This window comes from Paramisgurnus dabryanus, chromosome 3, assembly GCF_030506205.2.
Source record: "Paramisgurnus dabryanus chromosome 3, PD_genome_1.1, whole genome shotgun sequence".
NCBI classification, from domain to species: domain Eukaryota; kingdom Metazoa; phylum Chordata; class Actinopteri; order Cypriniformes; family Cobitidae; genus Paramisgurnus; species Paramisgurnus dabryanus.
In genome coordinates this window covers 24,887,386-24,904,648 of record NC_133339.1, presented here as the reverse complement: position 1 = coordinate 24,904,648, position 17,263 = coordinate 24,887,386, and the positions used below count along the sequence as shown (strand labels likewise).

At 35.5% G+C, this 17,263-nt stretch overlaps 1 protein-coding gene across 1 annotated transcript; it reads left to right on the top strand.

Moving 5' to 3' along the window:
* The first annotated feature begins 909 nt into the window (after positions 1 to 909).
* On the top strand, positions 910 to 4,615 carry hapstr1a (HUWE1 associated protein modifying stress responses a). Its single transcript, XM_065279159.2, has 4 exons — positions 910 to 1,350; positions 2,138 to 2,218; positions 2,315 to 2,590; positions 2,718 to 4,615. Exons 1-4 carry the CDS (start codon positions 1,011 to 1,013, stop codon positions 2,960 to 2,962), a joined length of 942 nt encoding a protein of 313 aa, XP_065135231.1. The 5' UTR covers positions 910 to 1,010; the 3' UTR covers positions 2,963 to 4,615.
* Positions 4,616 to 17,263: the final 12,648 nt, after the last annotated feature.

Here is a 17,263-nt window from a genome sequence, read left to right as displayed (position 1 = left end):
ACTAAGTATGTTGTCTCCCAAAAACGTGTCATTGCATGCATGTTTCCCTCATTTAAAATAAAAAAACATGAGCATAGACTGATATTGTTCTGATGTCTGGTTTATGACAAAGTAAAAAGAAGGTTCAGTAACTTGGTAATAAATGAGTTCTCTGCATTTTTGACTGGAAATGTCACATCTATAATGCTGGAATTGCTCACATGGTCATTTTGAATAGGACCATCATTTGGAGTGCAAACAATTATTTACAGCTGATTTACATTACATAGCCTATGTGTGCATGAGTTAATGACTTAACCAGGATATGTCTGAAACATCATATAACAATGACAAAAATAAATCTAAATCTAAAAGGATGCAATTTTCTTCAACTGCGATTTGCATGTTTAGACTTAGCAATGCAAAATAATAGAATATTGCAACAACACAGTTTTCTAGACATTAAAACAAAAGATAATTTACCTTCCAAAAGAAAGATTACTTACTTTACTTATTTTTTCATAGATATCACACTGTCTCAACCTGCTATAACTCCCAACAATTGTTTACATCACCAGACAGCGTAAAAACTCTACATTACATTTATTCGACCAAAACTAATTTAACTGTCTTATATGTCTGAGGGCCATGTATAGATTACACATCAAATTGACTGTCATTTATTTTTATATAAAATATGGCAAAAAATATATGAAAGCATTTTTCACATGTAGACCTAACAACTACAAAAACACAATTAAACATTTGAATACATTTGAAAATATACAAAATTAAATAAAGTATTAACCGCCATATATAAGAATATTACATAAAATATTGTCTTATCCGTCTGTTATCAGAGATCAAAAGCAGTCGCTACACGCATGCGCAAATTTAAAGGGCGTGTTTTAAAACGGAACAGGCAGAATCTGCGCAGGGCAAAAGCGACCCTCTGGGACAGGCAGTTACAGTCCTGCCTAACAAGAATTCGGCGTCACAAAAGGCAAAACATTTCACTTCATCAAATTTTAATGCAGACACATAAATTCAACACTAACGGTAACAATCGACACTTCCCAAGTAGCGCGTGGTTTCAAGAACGCGAATTTACCATTAAACCCCCTAAAACCCTCCGAAAAGCACCAGAAGTTCGCCGAAGTTTCTCGCTATTCATCATGGAGGAGAAGAAGGAGGAGAACGAAGCGGAAATCCACGAACACGGACCCGAATACTGGTTCTCTAAGTGGGAGCGCCAGTGCCTGGCGGTGGCCGAAAAAGAAGAACCCAGCGATGAAGAGGTGGAACAGAACCAGGAGAAACTCTGGCATCTCTTCCAGAATTCAGCCACGGCGGTAGCGCAACTTTATAAAGGTCTGTGGGCAAACATCAGCGGCCCACCGGGCTAAAGAATCCTGCTAGTGAAAATATCACCGAAACCTTCTCAAATAGCACACACACATCGAAATCTTACAAACTAACAGCCCGGTTAGACCAACAAAGCGATCCGAATCAATTTCCGGGCTTGAATTTAATCGTGCTAGCTGTAATTAGCATTAGCCACACCGGTGTGATTGACAGTTTGCCCGTTGTTATGTTAGCCTTGCTAACCGGCTTGCCTAAACTAGCCGGCTAGTTAGCTCTACAAAGATACATTTTTTGAAGGTGGGTTAAACTTACGTATCCTTTTCTTTTTATTAAACTTACCAAAACACGTAAAGATCTACCGGTTTAGCCATTATGTGTTTTATGCGTTTAAATACCCGAATTTAGCTAACTTAAATGGACATTTGCTAACCAAATATACTGTTTAGGTAGAAAGGTTTTGATAACCAGCTATTTTCTGACTTGCATGGGGCACATTTTGAACTGTTAATTGTTGCGTTTCTGCTTAAGCTAAAGTGTAGTGAACAAAAGTACAAAATGGCGAGCATGTCTTATTTTAGCAAAAATGGAGCTGTTTATGGTTGTGCAATAAATGGCTCTCTGGAAATGGCTGCTGGGGTGGTAATGAGATGCCTTAATCCATTGTAAAAACAGCTGATTATGACATGTATTGTCTACTAAGTTAGAAAATGAATTTCCCATGCTTATCCAATTGGCACCAGTCAGCCTAACTAAATTGGTTTGGCAAAACTAGCATTTTATTCCTGTCTTGCAGATCGAGTCTGCCATCAGCAAGGACTTTCAGTCTGGTCTCCATTTCAGAATGCTGCTACAGCGGTGACAAATCTTTACAAAGGTACAGGCTTAAACCCTTTGAATTTGCAGTTAAATAAAGCTTGAAAGTTTCATACCATGCATATTTAATTAATTTTGAATGTGGTCTTTTCTACAGAAAGCATTGATGCGCACAAGAGGAGTTACGATTTAGGAATTCAAATTGGCCATCAGAGACGTAACAAAGACGTTTTGGCCTGGGTTAAAAAGCGACGGAGAACTATACGAAGAGAAGATCTGATAAGTTTCCTATGTGGCAAAGCGCCACCACCAAGGACTACTAGAGCTGCCCCTAAACTGACTGTCATGTCTCCTAATCGACAACCTTCATCGGACAGTGTGTCATCTGTAGAGACTGATTTACAGCCCTTTTGTGAGGCTATAGCACTACATGGTAAATACTTCTTTTGGGTTATGGGATTCATTTGTACTTAAACATTCTTCAAAATATGTTTGTTAGGCAAAAATCTGAAACTTTGTCACACAGTGACAAACTGGTAAATCTTTTTTTTCATTTCTAGGTCTAAGTGGAGCGATGGCGGGCATCAGCGTCCGCTCCAGCACTCCAGGCTCACCTACTCACGTAAGCAGCAGCACAAGCGCAGGCCGCAGAAGAAACGGACTGCACGACATGGACTTGAATACTTTCATATCGGAAGAGATGGCCCTCCATCTCGGTAGCGCGGGGAATAGGAAGCGAACCTCAGCCCAGTGTGCAGATGTCATCACAGACTCCCCAACCCATAAACGTAACCGATTGATCTGAGCTCAGTTTTTGCTCTATATGCTCTGTGCTGCTTGAAATAAAAGCCACTTAATCCTTAACATTTGCGTTTGGTGAAAAGGAAAGAAGGGCCATTTGTATATTCAGTACAGTATGCCATATGGTGGAGTCCAATTCACACCTCTTCATGCTCATTGACTGGTTTCTTTATGCTTGCCACAAATTAAAATCTGTCAGTCAAGTGACCGTGGTATTGTATGAGTAGTACAATGCTTTCAGTACTCATTTCATCGAAAACATGAACTTCAACATAAGCAAGTTATTTTTTAACTCAAAATATTGCTAAGTAGTATTGCTAAGCTAATAACAATGCTTGTTTTCAAATAATGGATTCATTTCCCATCAATAATTTCATCTTGGCACTTGTTTAATGGCAGTTTTGTTGTGATCATTTTAGAAATGTGCAAAGTTTAGTCTTATTTGAAACCGCTGCTGATTTAAATGTTTATTTGAACTTAAAGGTGGTTGCAATAATGCATGATTTGCACTTACACATCCATTTAGACCTATTGTTTTATTTCATTTTTTTATGAAGTGTCATGACATCAAAGAAGAGGAAAGAGTGACACAGGCTTAAGAATCAATGGTGCAATTGTTTTCTTTTTTTTACATTTCATTGTTTGAGGCCTGATTTATGCGTTTGGTGAGGCTTTGTACTTTGAAAATTGTGTTCTTTGGAGGGCTGTCTCTCAGGAGAGAGATTTGAGTAGAGAAAACTGTGTTTGGTCTTGAAGTGTCCTTTAAGTGCTTTTCATATCCAGGCCAGAGGATTTGAAGAGCTGCACATGTAACTACCCTTAAAAAGTCTGCAAACATTTGTCAATATGAGATGTGTGTAGTAGTCCTGTGAAGTGTTGGAAGCTGAGAACATCGACCACTTCTGATCCATTGTTGTTTTATTTTTTTAGTTTGTGATATAAGATGCTTATGATAGAATGACCAATTAGTTGTTGTTCACATGATACACATGTATTACTATTTAATATTTGGCATTTAAGTGGTGACACAATCTTTATTTTTTTTTTTTTTTTGTGGTGGGAAGTCACTTGATGTGGAGTGTCTTGCTGAATATTTTAAAGATTTGTGAAAGCATTTTTGGCCCAGTTCAAGTGCTCTGCGTAGACATATTTAGTTGCAAATGTTTCAATGGCAGTTTGAACTTTTCTTTTCTTTTAAATGTGATTTCTGCAAAGTGTAAGCCTTATGGCCATTAGCAATTTAGTTATTCATTTAACAAATATTTTTCCATAAATGAACGTGAAGAATGATTGCTCTACAAATTGTTTATCATTTATATTATGATGTAATCCATTTTGTTAAATGTCAGGAGTAAGGCTAACAATTTTGTCTTAAAGCAATTGCTAAGGTTGTATAGTAACAGTGAAGATTATCTGGAAAATAATGTTAAAACCACTGTTGCCATTTTTTTTCCTTTAAAAGCGTACATAAGTTATCAGCTAATTTATTAAACAGTTATGTTTGTATATTCATATCAGTGTATGTTTTGGTCACAGTATTTTAAAGGAAACATAAGTTGTTTCAAATCAGTTTGACAGACTGACAATAGCAACTTATACTTTCATGCGTTAAAGCCGAGAATCATTGTTGTTCAATAATTAAATTGTTTTATATGTGTATTGTCTCATATTACTGCAACTATAAACAAGAAAAGGTGATTTGGACATACCTGTATGTCATGCGTAGTCATGTGTATGTTACACAAACATTTTAGAGAAAGGTGATTATTCTTGTGACTATTGACATGGGTTTGTGTTGTGTAGTTCTGTAAAGTACCTTAGTTGCTGATACTCAACTGCCCTCTTGTGGCCATCATTATACTAAAATTAAAACCAGAATGCAATATATAATTCAAACTGTTTGGTCAGATGCAAGAAAATCTTGTGACACGTAAACAACATTAATGCACATGAAATCTGACACAATAAACAGTATTTATACAAGTGATTAAAGGTTTTGGTATTGAATGTACACTGTTAAAAATGTTCAATACACTCTCAGAAATAAAGGTACAAAACTGTACCTTTTCTGTCACTGGGGCTGTACCCTTTCAAAAAGTACAAATTTGCACCTTAAGGATTTTATTTTAGTACCTCAGAAGTATATTCTGGGACCAAAGAGAGCTCATTAGTACCTCAAAATACATATTAGTATCTCAAAGGTACATATTGGTACTAAAAGTTTACATATCTATACCTATTGGTCCATATAATTACCTTTTTAAAGGGTGCTGCCCCACTGACAGCTAGGGTACATATTTTGACTTTTTTCTAACAATGTAGGTCCTTAAGGTACGGTAATCTACCCAAAATTGTATTCTGTTTTGTAGTCCTGTAAAGGTATCAAACGGAAACTTAGGGTACGCCCCAGTGACAGAAAAGGTACAGTTTTGTACCTTTATTTCTGACAGTGTATGTAAAAATACTACAGTAAAAAAAAAAACGTTATTTGGTTAACTCTTAAAAAACCTTGACAGTGAAAAGCTGTAATAGATTTAATAAAACTTCATTGAATTTTACAGTAAAATGAAGTAAAATAACGATTTTGAAGTAAAATGTATTTGTGAATTACCTTATATTTTATAGTGAAATTCTAATATTCAACTGAATTACATGTAGCCTACTTTAACAGTAAAATATTGTTAAAATTATTGTTTTTGTAAGTTAAAAAATACAACTAATCGTAAAATGTATGGTGAAAAACAGTAAAAGGACGTTCATACAATTCTCATTGTTATGTTTTCTCATACTTTTTTACCAGTTATGCACATTAGGGTGTTTTATGTTACAATTGGTGGTGTTTAATTGATGTTTATAGCGTTATTTTCATGTCACATAGCATCATGTTTTGTGAATGACACTGCACCATCTCTACATGTATTGGCAAAAATCTATGAAAAGGGCGCTTGTGATAAATTTGATTTCAACATATGGCCATCCATTTGACCACATGTGTTATGGTGGTAAGATGTACTGAATGTAATTAAGTACAAAACAGATTTCTATTAACAGGCACATATACCAGTTAATTAAATACACAGTTAAGAATTGTAAAGTTTACAATACATTGCTGTAATGAAAAAGGAAATGCCACTGTATTTTTTTTTACAGTTTTTAACTGCAAAGTTGTTTACATGTTTTGTGGCAACCACAGCTGCCATTTCTTACCGTAAAAACTAGATTTTTTTTAACGTTGTAGAAGTAACATATTTTTGAACCATCAAGTCGCAAAAATATTTAATAGGATTATTTAATGTTAATGTTTACCTTTCATATCCTTTAAAATTAATTTTAAGAATCTAATAAAAGCTGTTCATGTGTTTTGGGTGACACATTCATTACACGTCTAAGTAATCTGATAATTCATGTTGAACTGATGTCTCTGATGGTGTATGGCTGCTGTTCAGCATGTTTTTCATACATCAACACAGGAAAATTTTAAATGTAAACACTGGGTGGCGATGTAACCCAAGCTGTATATGGCAGAATCTGTAAATAGGATCTGAAAATAAAATGTCCCTGATTGATATTACAATGTTCACTGAGTGTAAAATTGTAACATCAAGTATAATCGAGTAAATACACACAAATCATAGAGTCCAATTGCATTATTTAGTAGATAAATTATCTGAAAATGCTATTAAGGCACTGAAGAGAAAAACATTGCTTGTTAAATATTATTAAGTGAAGACCACACTGTACTATCTGATCCCTATAAAGATAAATAGATGAATGATTAGTCAACATGCCTATGTTTTGGTGATTCTATTTCTACAAAATCTTTTCTTTTCAAGCTGATTTAAAGGTCCTGTTCTTTCTGTGTTTTTAAAGCTTTAAATGTGATTACAGTCTGCAATATAACATGTGTTCATGTTTCACGTGTAAAAAACTGTTTTCACTGTCCGCAAAACAGGCTGATCATTTTACAGGTATTATTTATGCTATTATAGCAACATTACACACTAACCAGGGTCTCAAATATGGGATCAGAAAGAACGGATCCTTTAAAAATAGTCATAAAGTGGATATTTGAGTATAACCCTGTCTGTAATTCAATTTCATTAGCTGGCAAATAAAATAATTATTTGCCAGGTTGTAAATCTCATATTATGTTTTAAACTAAATATGCATAGTCAGTTGTCATATCAATGACAATAGTCAATAAATAACATTGATCTTTGTTCCCTCTTTCAAAGGGATTACCATTATCAGATGTGCAATTCTCATACAGGTTACTATCTGGTTATGGTGTTAGATCACTTGATCCCTTGGACGTCTTAAGTACAACAACACATCATCTTAAATGGACAGGGTTGCTTTCATTTAAAATGAATGACATCCAAATTGAGTCCCCCTCTAGGGGCAAGCAAAGAGCTCTGGAACGGTCCCACCAAGTGAATTGTGAATAATGTATGGATCTATTAGTCAGCAAAAATTAGCCAAGCGAGATGACATTTCTGCATGCCAGCAAGAGTGTTTGGAAACACCAATTATTTGTAGAGGTAATTAATGGGCAAGAGGCCATCTCTTTAGGAAGACCAGCAGAGCATGACAGCCCAGAAGAGCTCTGATAACTACATAGAGGGAAGAGAGCTAGTGAGAGAGAGACTTTGGCACGCTGAGTAATTTTTATATTCACAACCAAATTTTGTTGGATAACTATGGGGTGCCAATTGTAAAGTGGCGCATACTCAAAATATCAGCAACATTTTGTCACATTTAGCTTCAAACAATGTTTTAAAAAACTGGTATTAATTTTTGACTTTCACTTTTTAGCACATTTACAAAATTATTTGTCAACTTAGAGATATTTTAAATAGTTAAATGTAAATATTAAATGTTACATCTAAATGTTAAATGTTAAATCTAAATATAAATGTAAAATCTAAATGTTAAATCTAAATATAAATGTTAAATCTAAATCTAAATGCTAAATCAAAATCTAAATATAAATGTAAAATCTAAATGTTAAATCTAAATGTTAAATATAAATGTAAAATCTAAATGTTAAATATAAATCTAAATGTTAAATCTAAATCTAAATGCTAAATCAAAATCTAAATATAAATGTAAAATCTAAATGTTAAATCTAAATCTAAATGTTAAATCTAAATGTTAAATATAAATGTAAAATCTAAATGTTAAATATAAATATAAATATAAATGTTGAAATTAAATGTTTCGGGTGAAACTAAATATTTAACTAATATGCAAATTCAAAATGCCGCTAACCGGAAGTGCCAAAATAAAAGCTCGAGGAGGCCAGTGTGTGTGTTTATAGCATCGTGTCAAATAAGAAACGAATAAAAACCATCTCATTCGAGGAAATTGACTCTTGGACATGGATTATCGTGATAATAACTATTTAAAATAATAATCACGTTTGGAGAAACTGTATTTGAGGAGTAGGCAAGTGTCATTTTTATGAAAAGTGCGGGACCTGTAGCAATAATAATAGCCAGCCACGAGGGGTCTCACTTTGACTGAATTTTATGTCCTCGCTCATCATGTCATCACTCTGTCATGTTCGCATGCTTAATTGCCAGCAAGAGCCTGTATCCCCGCCCGCCCCGACCAGGTACGGTAACCGTTAACGTTACTGTCGTTCAAAATGTCCAACGAATCGGCTTTAGTTGAGAGCATCGGCAGAGCCGTCCTGGCGGCTATCCAAAATGTTTCAACAACGACAACAACCGCCTCCGGGCCACCACATCGGTAAGTACGTTTTTCAAACCACGTAGCATTAGATTTTTTTGTAAAGGTTAACTTAACTAAACTAGCAAAAGAGATTTGTTACTAGCAACAAATGAACTTTATGTGTAGCACATGTGTTTCTATACAGCGTAAAACTCACACGTTTAACGTGAGTGACGCAGTAAACCATGGTTTTATTGTGGTAAAAGTGTAGTAACCATGTTTACATGGTTTAACTATGGTTTTGGAAAACCATGGATGTCAAACCCATGGTTATTTTGTGGTTACTACGGTTTTACCACAGTAACCATGTTTTTCTGGTTTTAACCGTAGTAAAACCATGGTTAATTTTCGTTAGGGTAAGATTATGTGAAGATTTGCTGAGCAGCAAAGCATGATTCATTAGATAATTTAGCATTACAGCTACAGAGGCTACTTCTCACCTTACAAATTACACTAAATTGTTGGTCAAACGGAAATCTCTCTGTCCTCAGTCAGACATCTCACCTTGGCTTAACTTACCTGTTGACCTTTACTCACAAGATAAAACCATTCTCTGCTTGGCTAGAGAGAGAGAAATGCTGATGAAGGACAGCGGCAGTCATAATGATAAAGACATTTAATTTAATGTGAATAAGGTACCAGAGACAGAGTGTATACTGTAAAAAAGCATATAATGTATCTCTCTTTGTTTCCGTTACCAATCTCAACCATGACCTTTGACTGCTGAGCATGTAAACATTAAAAACACATGAAATATAATGTTGCTAATATTTGCTAATGTCTCTTCAGGTTCCCACCACTTACAATTACACACCGGGGCCAGCCACACCCACCACCTCCACTGGGACATCATACCGCTCGGTATACTTGCATATTCATGTAACTTAGCTGGCTGTTTTTTTTGTGTGTGTGTGTGGTGTAATGTTTCAGGATTAGTTCCAATCATGATGGCATATTTTACACAACACTAACATGTGACAAGATAACGTCTTTGGTATTTTGTTTATATTTTAAAACCCCTCAGGGCTCTAGCACCAGCGTTACCACACCTTTACCAGCAACAGACTTCGCTCCAGTGACCTGTCTGTCAGTAAGTACTCATTAATAATCATGTTCATATTTGTTTGATTTATTTCTCATTTACCACTCAGTAACTTCTCATCTTTTGATTGTCCATTTTATTTAAACATTCCTTAAATAAATTTATAGTACAATCTATATTTTTCTTTAGTCAGAAAGATAATAAGTGGATGTGAATGCTCATCTGTTATAATGTCTATAATTCTCTCTTGAATAACCCTTTTTTGTTATGGCTACATTCCAAATGTCATTTTCTTTGGTGTGTTCTAGAATGACTACCAAGGAAGACATCAGATTTCCAAAGAGGAGCTTGAACATGTTCTTTCACTGAAAACCACCTTTACAGAAGCGGCATCTATTCTTTCAATCTCAAGGCCAACTTTCTACAAGTTACTAACTGCAAGACTATAATATCCCAACATCAAAATTTAAGAGCATCAGTGATCAACAGTTGGATCTTGAAGTGTCACACATAAAAACTGAACACCCAAATGTTGGAGAAGTGATGCTTATGGGGCATCTCCGCTCCAAAAACATTGTGGTTCAAAGACAACGTGTAAGAGATTCTCTGCGAAGAATGGACCCAATTGGTGTCCTAGCCAGGAGAAGAACAGCAATAGCTCGGCGAGTATACTCTGTCCCCCACCCAAATTTCATATGGCATGTAGATGGAAATCATAAGTTGATTAGGTGGAAATTAGTTGTTCATGGTGCCATAGACGGCTACAGTAGGATGTTGATGTTTCTTCACTGCTCCAACAATAATCGTGCTGAAACTTTTAAAGACCTCTTTACTGCAGCTGTTGGACAGTTTGGCAGACCACTGCACATCAGGACTGATCACGGAGGAGAAAACGTTCAGATTTGGGAGGACATGCATGCGAGCAGGGGGGAAGGCTCTGTGTTAACAGGAAGTTCTGTACACAACCAGAGGAAAGAGCGTTTTAATCGAAACTTGAACAAAAACTGCAGCCATGTTTATGCACCCATTTTTTTATGAACTGGAATCCCTGGGTATCCTAGACATTGACAATGCAACAGACCTATTTTGTCTCCATTATGTCTTTCTACCCCGAATCAACCGCACTTTGGAGGAATTCAAAGCTGGATTTAACAATCACTCTATATCATCTGAAGGAAATAGAACACCAGTTCAGCTTTTTACTCTGGACAATGATTTGCCTCATTTTCACAACCCAGAACGCTCAACAGCAGGGGTAGTTTTTTGTTCCTCACACAACTATCAAAGAGGATTTTCCCCATTGAATGATAGGGATTTGCAAGAACTGAATGCTGCCATTAACCCTCTTCAAAATGACAACAACAATGGCAAAACATTGTTTCAGAGAACACAACAGTTTATTTTTGATAAACTCGTAAATGTGTGACTTCAGCATAACATGGACAACTGGGTAACACTAGCCTTTTTGTACTTTCAAAAGTACACAACACAAATATTGATGTTTTGTTGTGCTTCTTGAACTACAAGATTTCAAACCTCTTGCCAGCATATAGATGTTTGAAAATTACATGGCGGCACATACTTGATGTCAGTGTTAAAAAGGCTACAGACGCACTTTTGCATCTGTTAGTTTTCTGTCAAGTCAAAAGCAATGGTAGTGTGGATAAAAACAAGATGACTCATGTTATGTGAAAGAACAGTAAAATACTTTTTAGGCTCTACAGATTGTCTACAGACAGTATTGATACATAACTGATTTCCACTACATTGTTCTTGTTTTTTAAGGTACCTAAATATGCAAAGTAAAAGTACTCAATGAAGTAAAACAATACCTGTCAGTGTTTTATAATATCTTATATATTACATACATAACTAGTGTATTATTATGATGTATCTCTGAGAAGATGGCTGTTCATAAGGTAAGATTTTTCTTTTATCCAAAAGGTTTTGTAAAGTGATTGTTTGAGGAGTGTGAATTTTTTCAACATATGAACAAATACAATCTTCAGTTTATCACAAAACATTCAACAGCAATAAATCTAAATATGCCAGGCTTTCGATGGTGAGGAGGGGAATTAAAAATTGTAATCTGAAAAGTACTTCAAATTTCTATGGAATTATTTTAAATAAATGTACATAGTTTATTCCTTCACTGCTGTTTCATTAAAAAAAACTGTTGATTAAATTCATCAACAATCATTGTTAAAAAAAAAACACACACATCACAAGGTTAAAGAAACTACATTTGAAATTTATTATTACTGCGACGATTGATTCCATATCTTTTCAATCATACAGTACAAAATCTTACAGTATAAAGAAGGGTCAGATAGTCCTCACAGAGGTAAAAAAATTAAATTTGTAAGAAAACAGGGCGAAGTGTGGAGCAAGATGGAACAACACAAGCTTAAGTATTTCTTTTTAAGATTTCTTGTGTACTGCAATTAAAACCATTGCTTTAAAACATGGACAAACTATGTCGTTTATGAACAAACATGTGGAGCCCTGCACTAAACAGTGGTGTATTACACTGCAGGGGTTCTTTAACAAATTAACAAGTTTGTTTAAATGGTGCTGAATAAAGATCCATTCATTAGTGCTACTAGGAAGCAGTAGTTAAATTCATCATCATCAGCATCAGCCATTGTTTTTGCGTTTACAAAAAGGTGAAGCTCATTTGCACAAGTGTGCGCAATGGGAAGATGTTTTTTTTCATCATGAATAAACATTAATTTAGGAGATGGATGAAAGCCAATGGCTGGGACTTTGCTGCTCCCTGTAGCAAATGCCAGGATGTGACCAGGGGCCGGTTGCACCAGCTGTGCGTAAGTTACAACGTAGCCTAGTTACGACGTAAATGGGCACTAAGTTACAACTTACGCACTACTAAATGTTTTTGCGTTGCACCATTAAACTTAGTTTAAACGTAACTATACGTTGTAACTAAATATTTACGGAAGCCTCTGTCCATGAATAGCGGTCGGAATAAGATGTCAGCCAGAGTAGATTATATCGATGAGCTCGTAATTGATCATGAAGAGCCGCAAGTTCGTCAACGAGTCTTACGAGACAGACATCATCCTTTGGATATTTATGATGATGTCGACATATATGCTCGTTTGCGCTTTAAAAGAGAGGGAATAATGCGGATAACAGACTTGATAGCGTCTGATATTCAGCACGACACAGAGAGAAACGGCGCTCTGTCCCCAAGCCTTCAAGTGTGTGTCGCCTTACGTTTTTTTGCAACGGGATCAATGCAAAATGTAATAGGCGATTGCATTCAGATTCATAAATCTACAGTTTGTAGAGTGATCCGCAGGGTGTCACTAGCCTTGTGTCGTCACATGAATAACTACGTGTGTATGCCAAGAATAAACGCACAAAATACGAACAGGCAAAAATTCCATGCCATTGCCGGTTTTCCTGACGTACTTGGCTGTATTGATGGGACACAAATCAGGATAAAAGCACCCACAGTAGATGAGAATGCGTTTGTGAATAGGAAAGGCTTCCATTCCCTAAACACCCAAGTCATCTGTGACCCGAATTTATGTTTTTTAAACTGTGTTGCGAGATGGCCAGGTTCAAAGCACGACAGTTTCATCCTAAGAAGATCAAACATCTTTGATAAATTTGATTCTGGGGAGTATCGTGGGATTCTGCTGGGTGATTCTGCCTACCCACTTAAAAAGTGGTTGATGACACCATACTTAAACCCTTCCACACAGGCAGAGGAAAATTTCAATTCTGCACATACCAAAACACGGGTAACAGTGGAAAGAAGTATAGGTGTATTAAAAAGGAGGTGGTCATGTCTTCACAGGGGTATGTGACAGCAGATTTAAATTTGTTTGATTATTTTATCAGTTTAGACTGGGTAATATTTCAGACAAAGTACAAGTTTTGAAAACACTACAAATGTGCTTGTTAGGAATTGCAATGGAGCCAGAGAGAGCAGCAAAGGTGATAGGAGCATGCATTGTATTGCATAATTTGGCCATGCTGTGGAAAATGCCAATTGATGATCTGGGAGGTGAAGAGATTGAGGAGGTCCCACAGGAAGAGCACTGCAGACAATTTCAAGACCCAGCAGTGCAAGAGGGTGTAACTGCTAGGCGTTTCATCACACAGAATCATTTCACTTAAATTACACTATAACACACAATAGTCCTTTTTATTTATAAGTCCATACACAAATTATTTACAATAAGTAATCCTTTTTTAAACTGTATTATTTTCATAGATTATTTTAAATTAATACAACTGTAACTTCCATTCATTGAAAATATTTATTCTTTTCAAATTTATTTAATGGTGTCTGCACACACATATTCAATAGCAGTATACGTTGTATTAAGGTACAAGAATAATACATATTAAAACATAAATGTTGTGGTGCAAACAAGTTATTAAATATACTAATAATGAACAGTATCTTGTAGGTCTCAGGAATGAACCATTAGCCTTAAACAATTGGCAATAAAATTATCAAAATGACTACATTTCAACGATGTTGAAGGAGTAGCCAAGAGGCTTTAACTCCTCTTGTAATTTAATTATTTCTAGGTTTAGTTTCACATTTTCGAGTTCTAGCTTTTTTCGTTCACTTTTTATTTTTAAGATCTCCTGTTCTACTTTCGCACATTCAAGTTTGATAAGCTTACAGCGGCTATAGTTTATGTCTTCATCCTGCTCATTTGTACGTTTCCTTTTCTTTGTATTGTCGACTAGCGTTTCTTTGTCTTGTGTGCTCTCTGGACGGTCTGTACGAAGCACAGGCAGATCTCCCGCTGATGCTGGCGCAACAATGTTTTCAGCGCAAGTTTCTGTTGCGAGTTGGCTGTCGCAGGTTGGCTGACCTGATGCAACACCTGCCGATGAATAAACAAGAACTTGCTTTTGTAATTTTACAGAATTGTGTCCTAATTAACTTTGCTATAAAGTATGAATAATAATAATAATAATAATAATGCTATTATTTATATATTATTTATTATTTATAATGCTAATAGTTCTATAACGTTTTTTTTCCCGTTACGTGGCTTTCATATTTGCTCATATGACTTGCACAATATGTATTTTTAGGAAACGTTTTAAGCATATAACAATAAGAAACTATGAATACTTTGAGCAATGTCGTCTGTGGCTTCAGTTCCACTTTCAACTCCAGTGATTCCGCAGACGGTGGGTGAGTTGTCGCCAATTATTTCCAGGATAACGGTGGAGTATGGGCTAGGCTCAGGTCTCGGACCCCCTCCAGTGGGCACATGTTTTGTGCGAGGAAAATCCTCGATTGCTTGTGTCTTAAGATCGCTCCACTTCTTGCTTACTTCCTTTATCTCCCTCTGCTCACAGCCTTTTGCATTTATTTTGTTTGTTATGTCCTGCCAGATCTCACCTTTTTTTCGGTTTGTGACAGACGAGTTTAATTTGCTTTCAAGGACTGTTTTGTTCTCTTTGTATCCATCAATTAAAATAAGAATTTCTTCATGACTGAAATTTTTCTTTCTGTTTCTTTTCTCTTCCATGTGTGGGATATATATATATATATATATTCAATTAAAAGTGTAATTTGAAGTTTGATAATGTGTGCTTTAACGTCTATTTTAACGTTCAGTTTAGGCCAGTAAAGAATTGAGTTTAAAATTACGCGCTGTTCAGACTATTTCCTGTTTACCTATTAGAAGGCTTGTGATTGGGTTAAGAAAAGTAGACGTCATTTTATGCGACAACGCATTACTTTACGGAGAGCTTACGACCTACTAGCTACGTTCTGCCTTAAGAACAAATGGTGCAACCGAATAAAAAACAGAGTTAGTTATAAACTAGCTAGTAGTTACTAAGCCTCTAGTTTGGACTTTACGTTCCAGTTTAAGGAAGAACTTACGTGCGACTGGTGCAACCCTACCCAGGTCTCAAAGTCTTCAGGAATGCCTCCTCACTGTTGGTTAGAGTCCTGTCCCCATACTGTATGTGTCTCTCAGCTCTTTATCTAAAAGCAAAGGGATACAATTGTTGACTTGAGACAGTAAAATACTCAGGTTTAAAGGGATAGTTAACCCAAAAACGAAAATTCTGTCATCATATACTCATTCTCATGTTGTTACAGACCAATATAAATTTCTTTGGTCTAATGAACACAGAGCAAGATATTTTGAGAAATGTTTGTAACCAAACTGTTCGTGGACCCCATTTACTTCCATTTTTATATAATTTTTCCATTTTAAATGTTGACAGAATTTTCATTTTTGAGGTAACTATCCCTTTAAGAAAGCCTGACTCAATAAATTAATGAGTGACTAATAGATTACTGTATAGGTATTTTGGTGAAAATTGTATTCTGAAAAGCAATTAGATAACATCTCTATTCTTGTTTGTGGTACATAAACATTAGATAGGCACAGCTTCATGGGTTGTAAGAAATAAAATAAATTTGTAAGTTTCCTGGATTTGTCTGGTTGTATAATATACTGAATTACAAATAATGAGTTTGGTTCCAAAATGCAATAAATTCATTTTGACTAATTTCGGTAAAAACATGTTTTCTATAACAAGAAAGTGACATGATGAAAACCCCTATTTTCTGTTACAAACTTTCACATAGCATCTTTAGGTTATACAAACATAAAAAATTCAAATCCATAATTTGATTTTCAAAGATTTATTATAAACTTCTTTTTTCCACAAACTGCAATAAATCCATCAATATAATAATATATATTAATGTTCATTCATCTTTGCCATGTTAAATTCATTTAGTTTTTCATTTACAACTGATTTAAACGTTTAAATAAACATTAATGGCATCAACCAAAACACTTTTTCATATTAAGAACACTCATTGCTTGCTTGGGATGTCGTCGTTTAACTTTTTTGCCAGCCATCAGCTGTAAAATGTTTGGTCCTGCTCGATTTTCGTTGGCTTTGCATAAAATAAAAGTTTTTATAAGATCCCCTGGGGTCAATGTGTTAGCATGAGAGACCTTGATGCTGTCGGGCGAACAAGCAACCGGCATTTTTCGTCTCCTAATACTTTACGTGAGAGGCACTTGGATGTTGATGGCTGACATTTCTTCCCCTCCACAGAAAACCACCACAGGTTTATCAATGCTATTAAAGTGTTATTTCGTTTTTGTTTGTTTGTTGATCACGAAGTACATAGTAGATGAGGAAAACAACGAAACAACATTACAAATTCTCAAACCCACCTCTCTTTCTCGAGCCCACAGGACTTTCAAAGTCACTATCGGAGAGTTCCTCAGGTTCCTCCTGGAGAAAAAAAGTGATAAATAATACATCAAGCAAGTGGTAGTTACGTATTTAACACCGAGTTAACCTAAAAAAAGTTAGAAGCAAAATAAGCAACATAAATATTTTTACTTCTAACACATTGAAATGCTGCCCATAACTGAAACCCTGTACTGACATGTAAACTGTTTACCTGTACAGGTTTGCTTATTGATGCCATTATAAAGAGACAAGTGGCTGAACTAATCGAGGCAACTTCTTTTCCACCCCACAGAA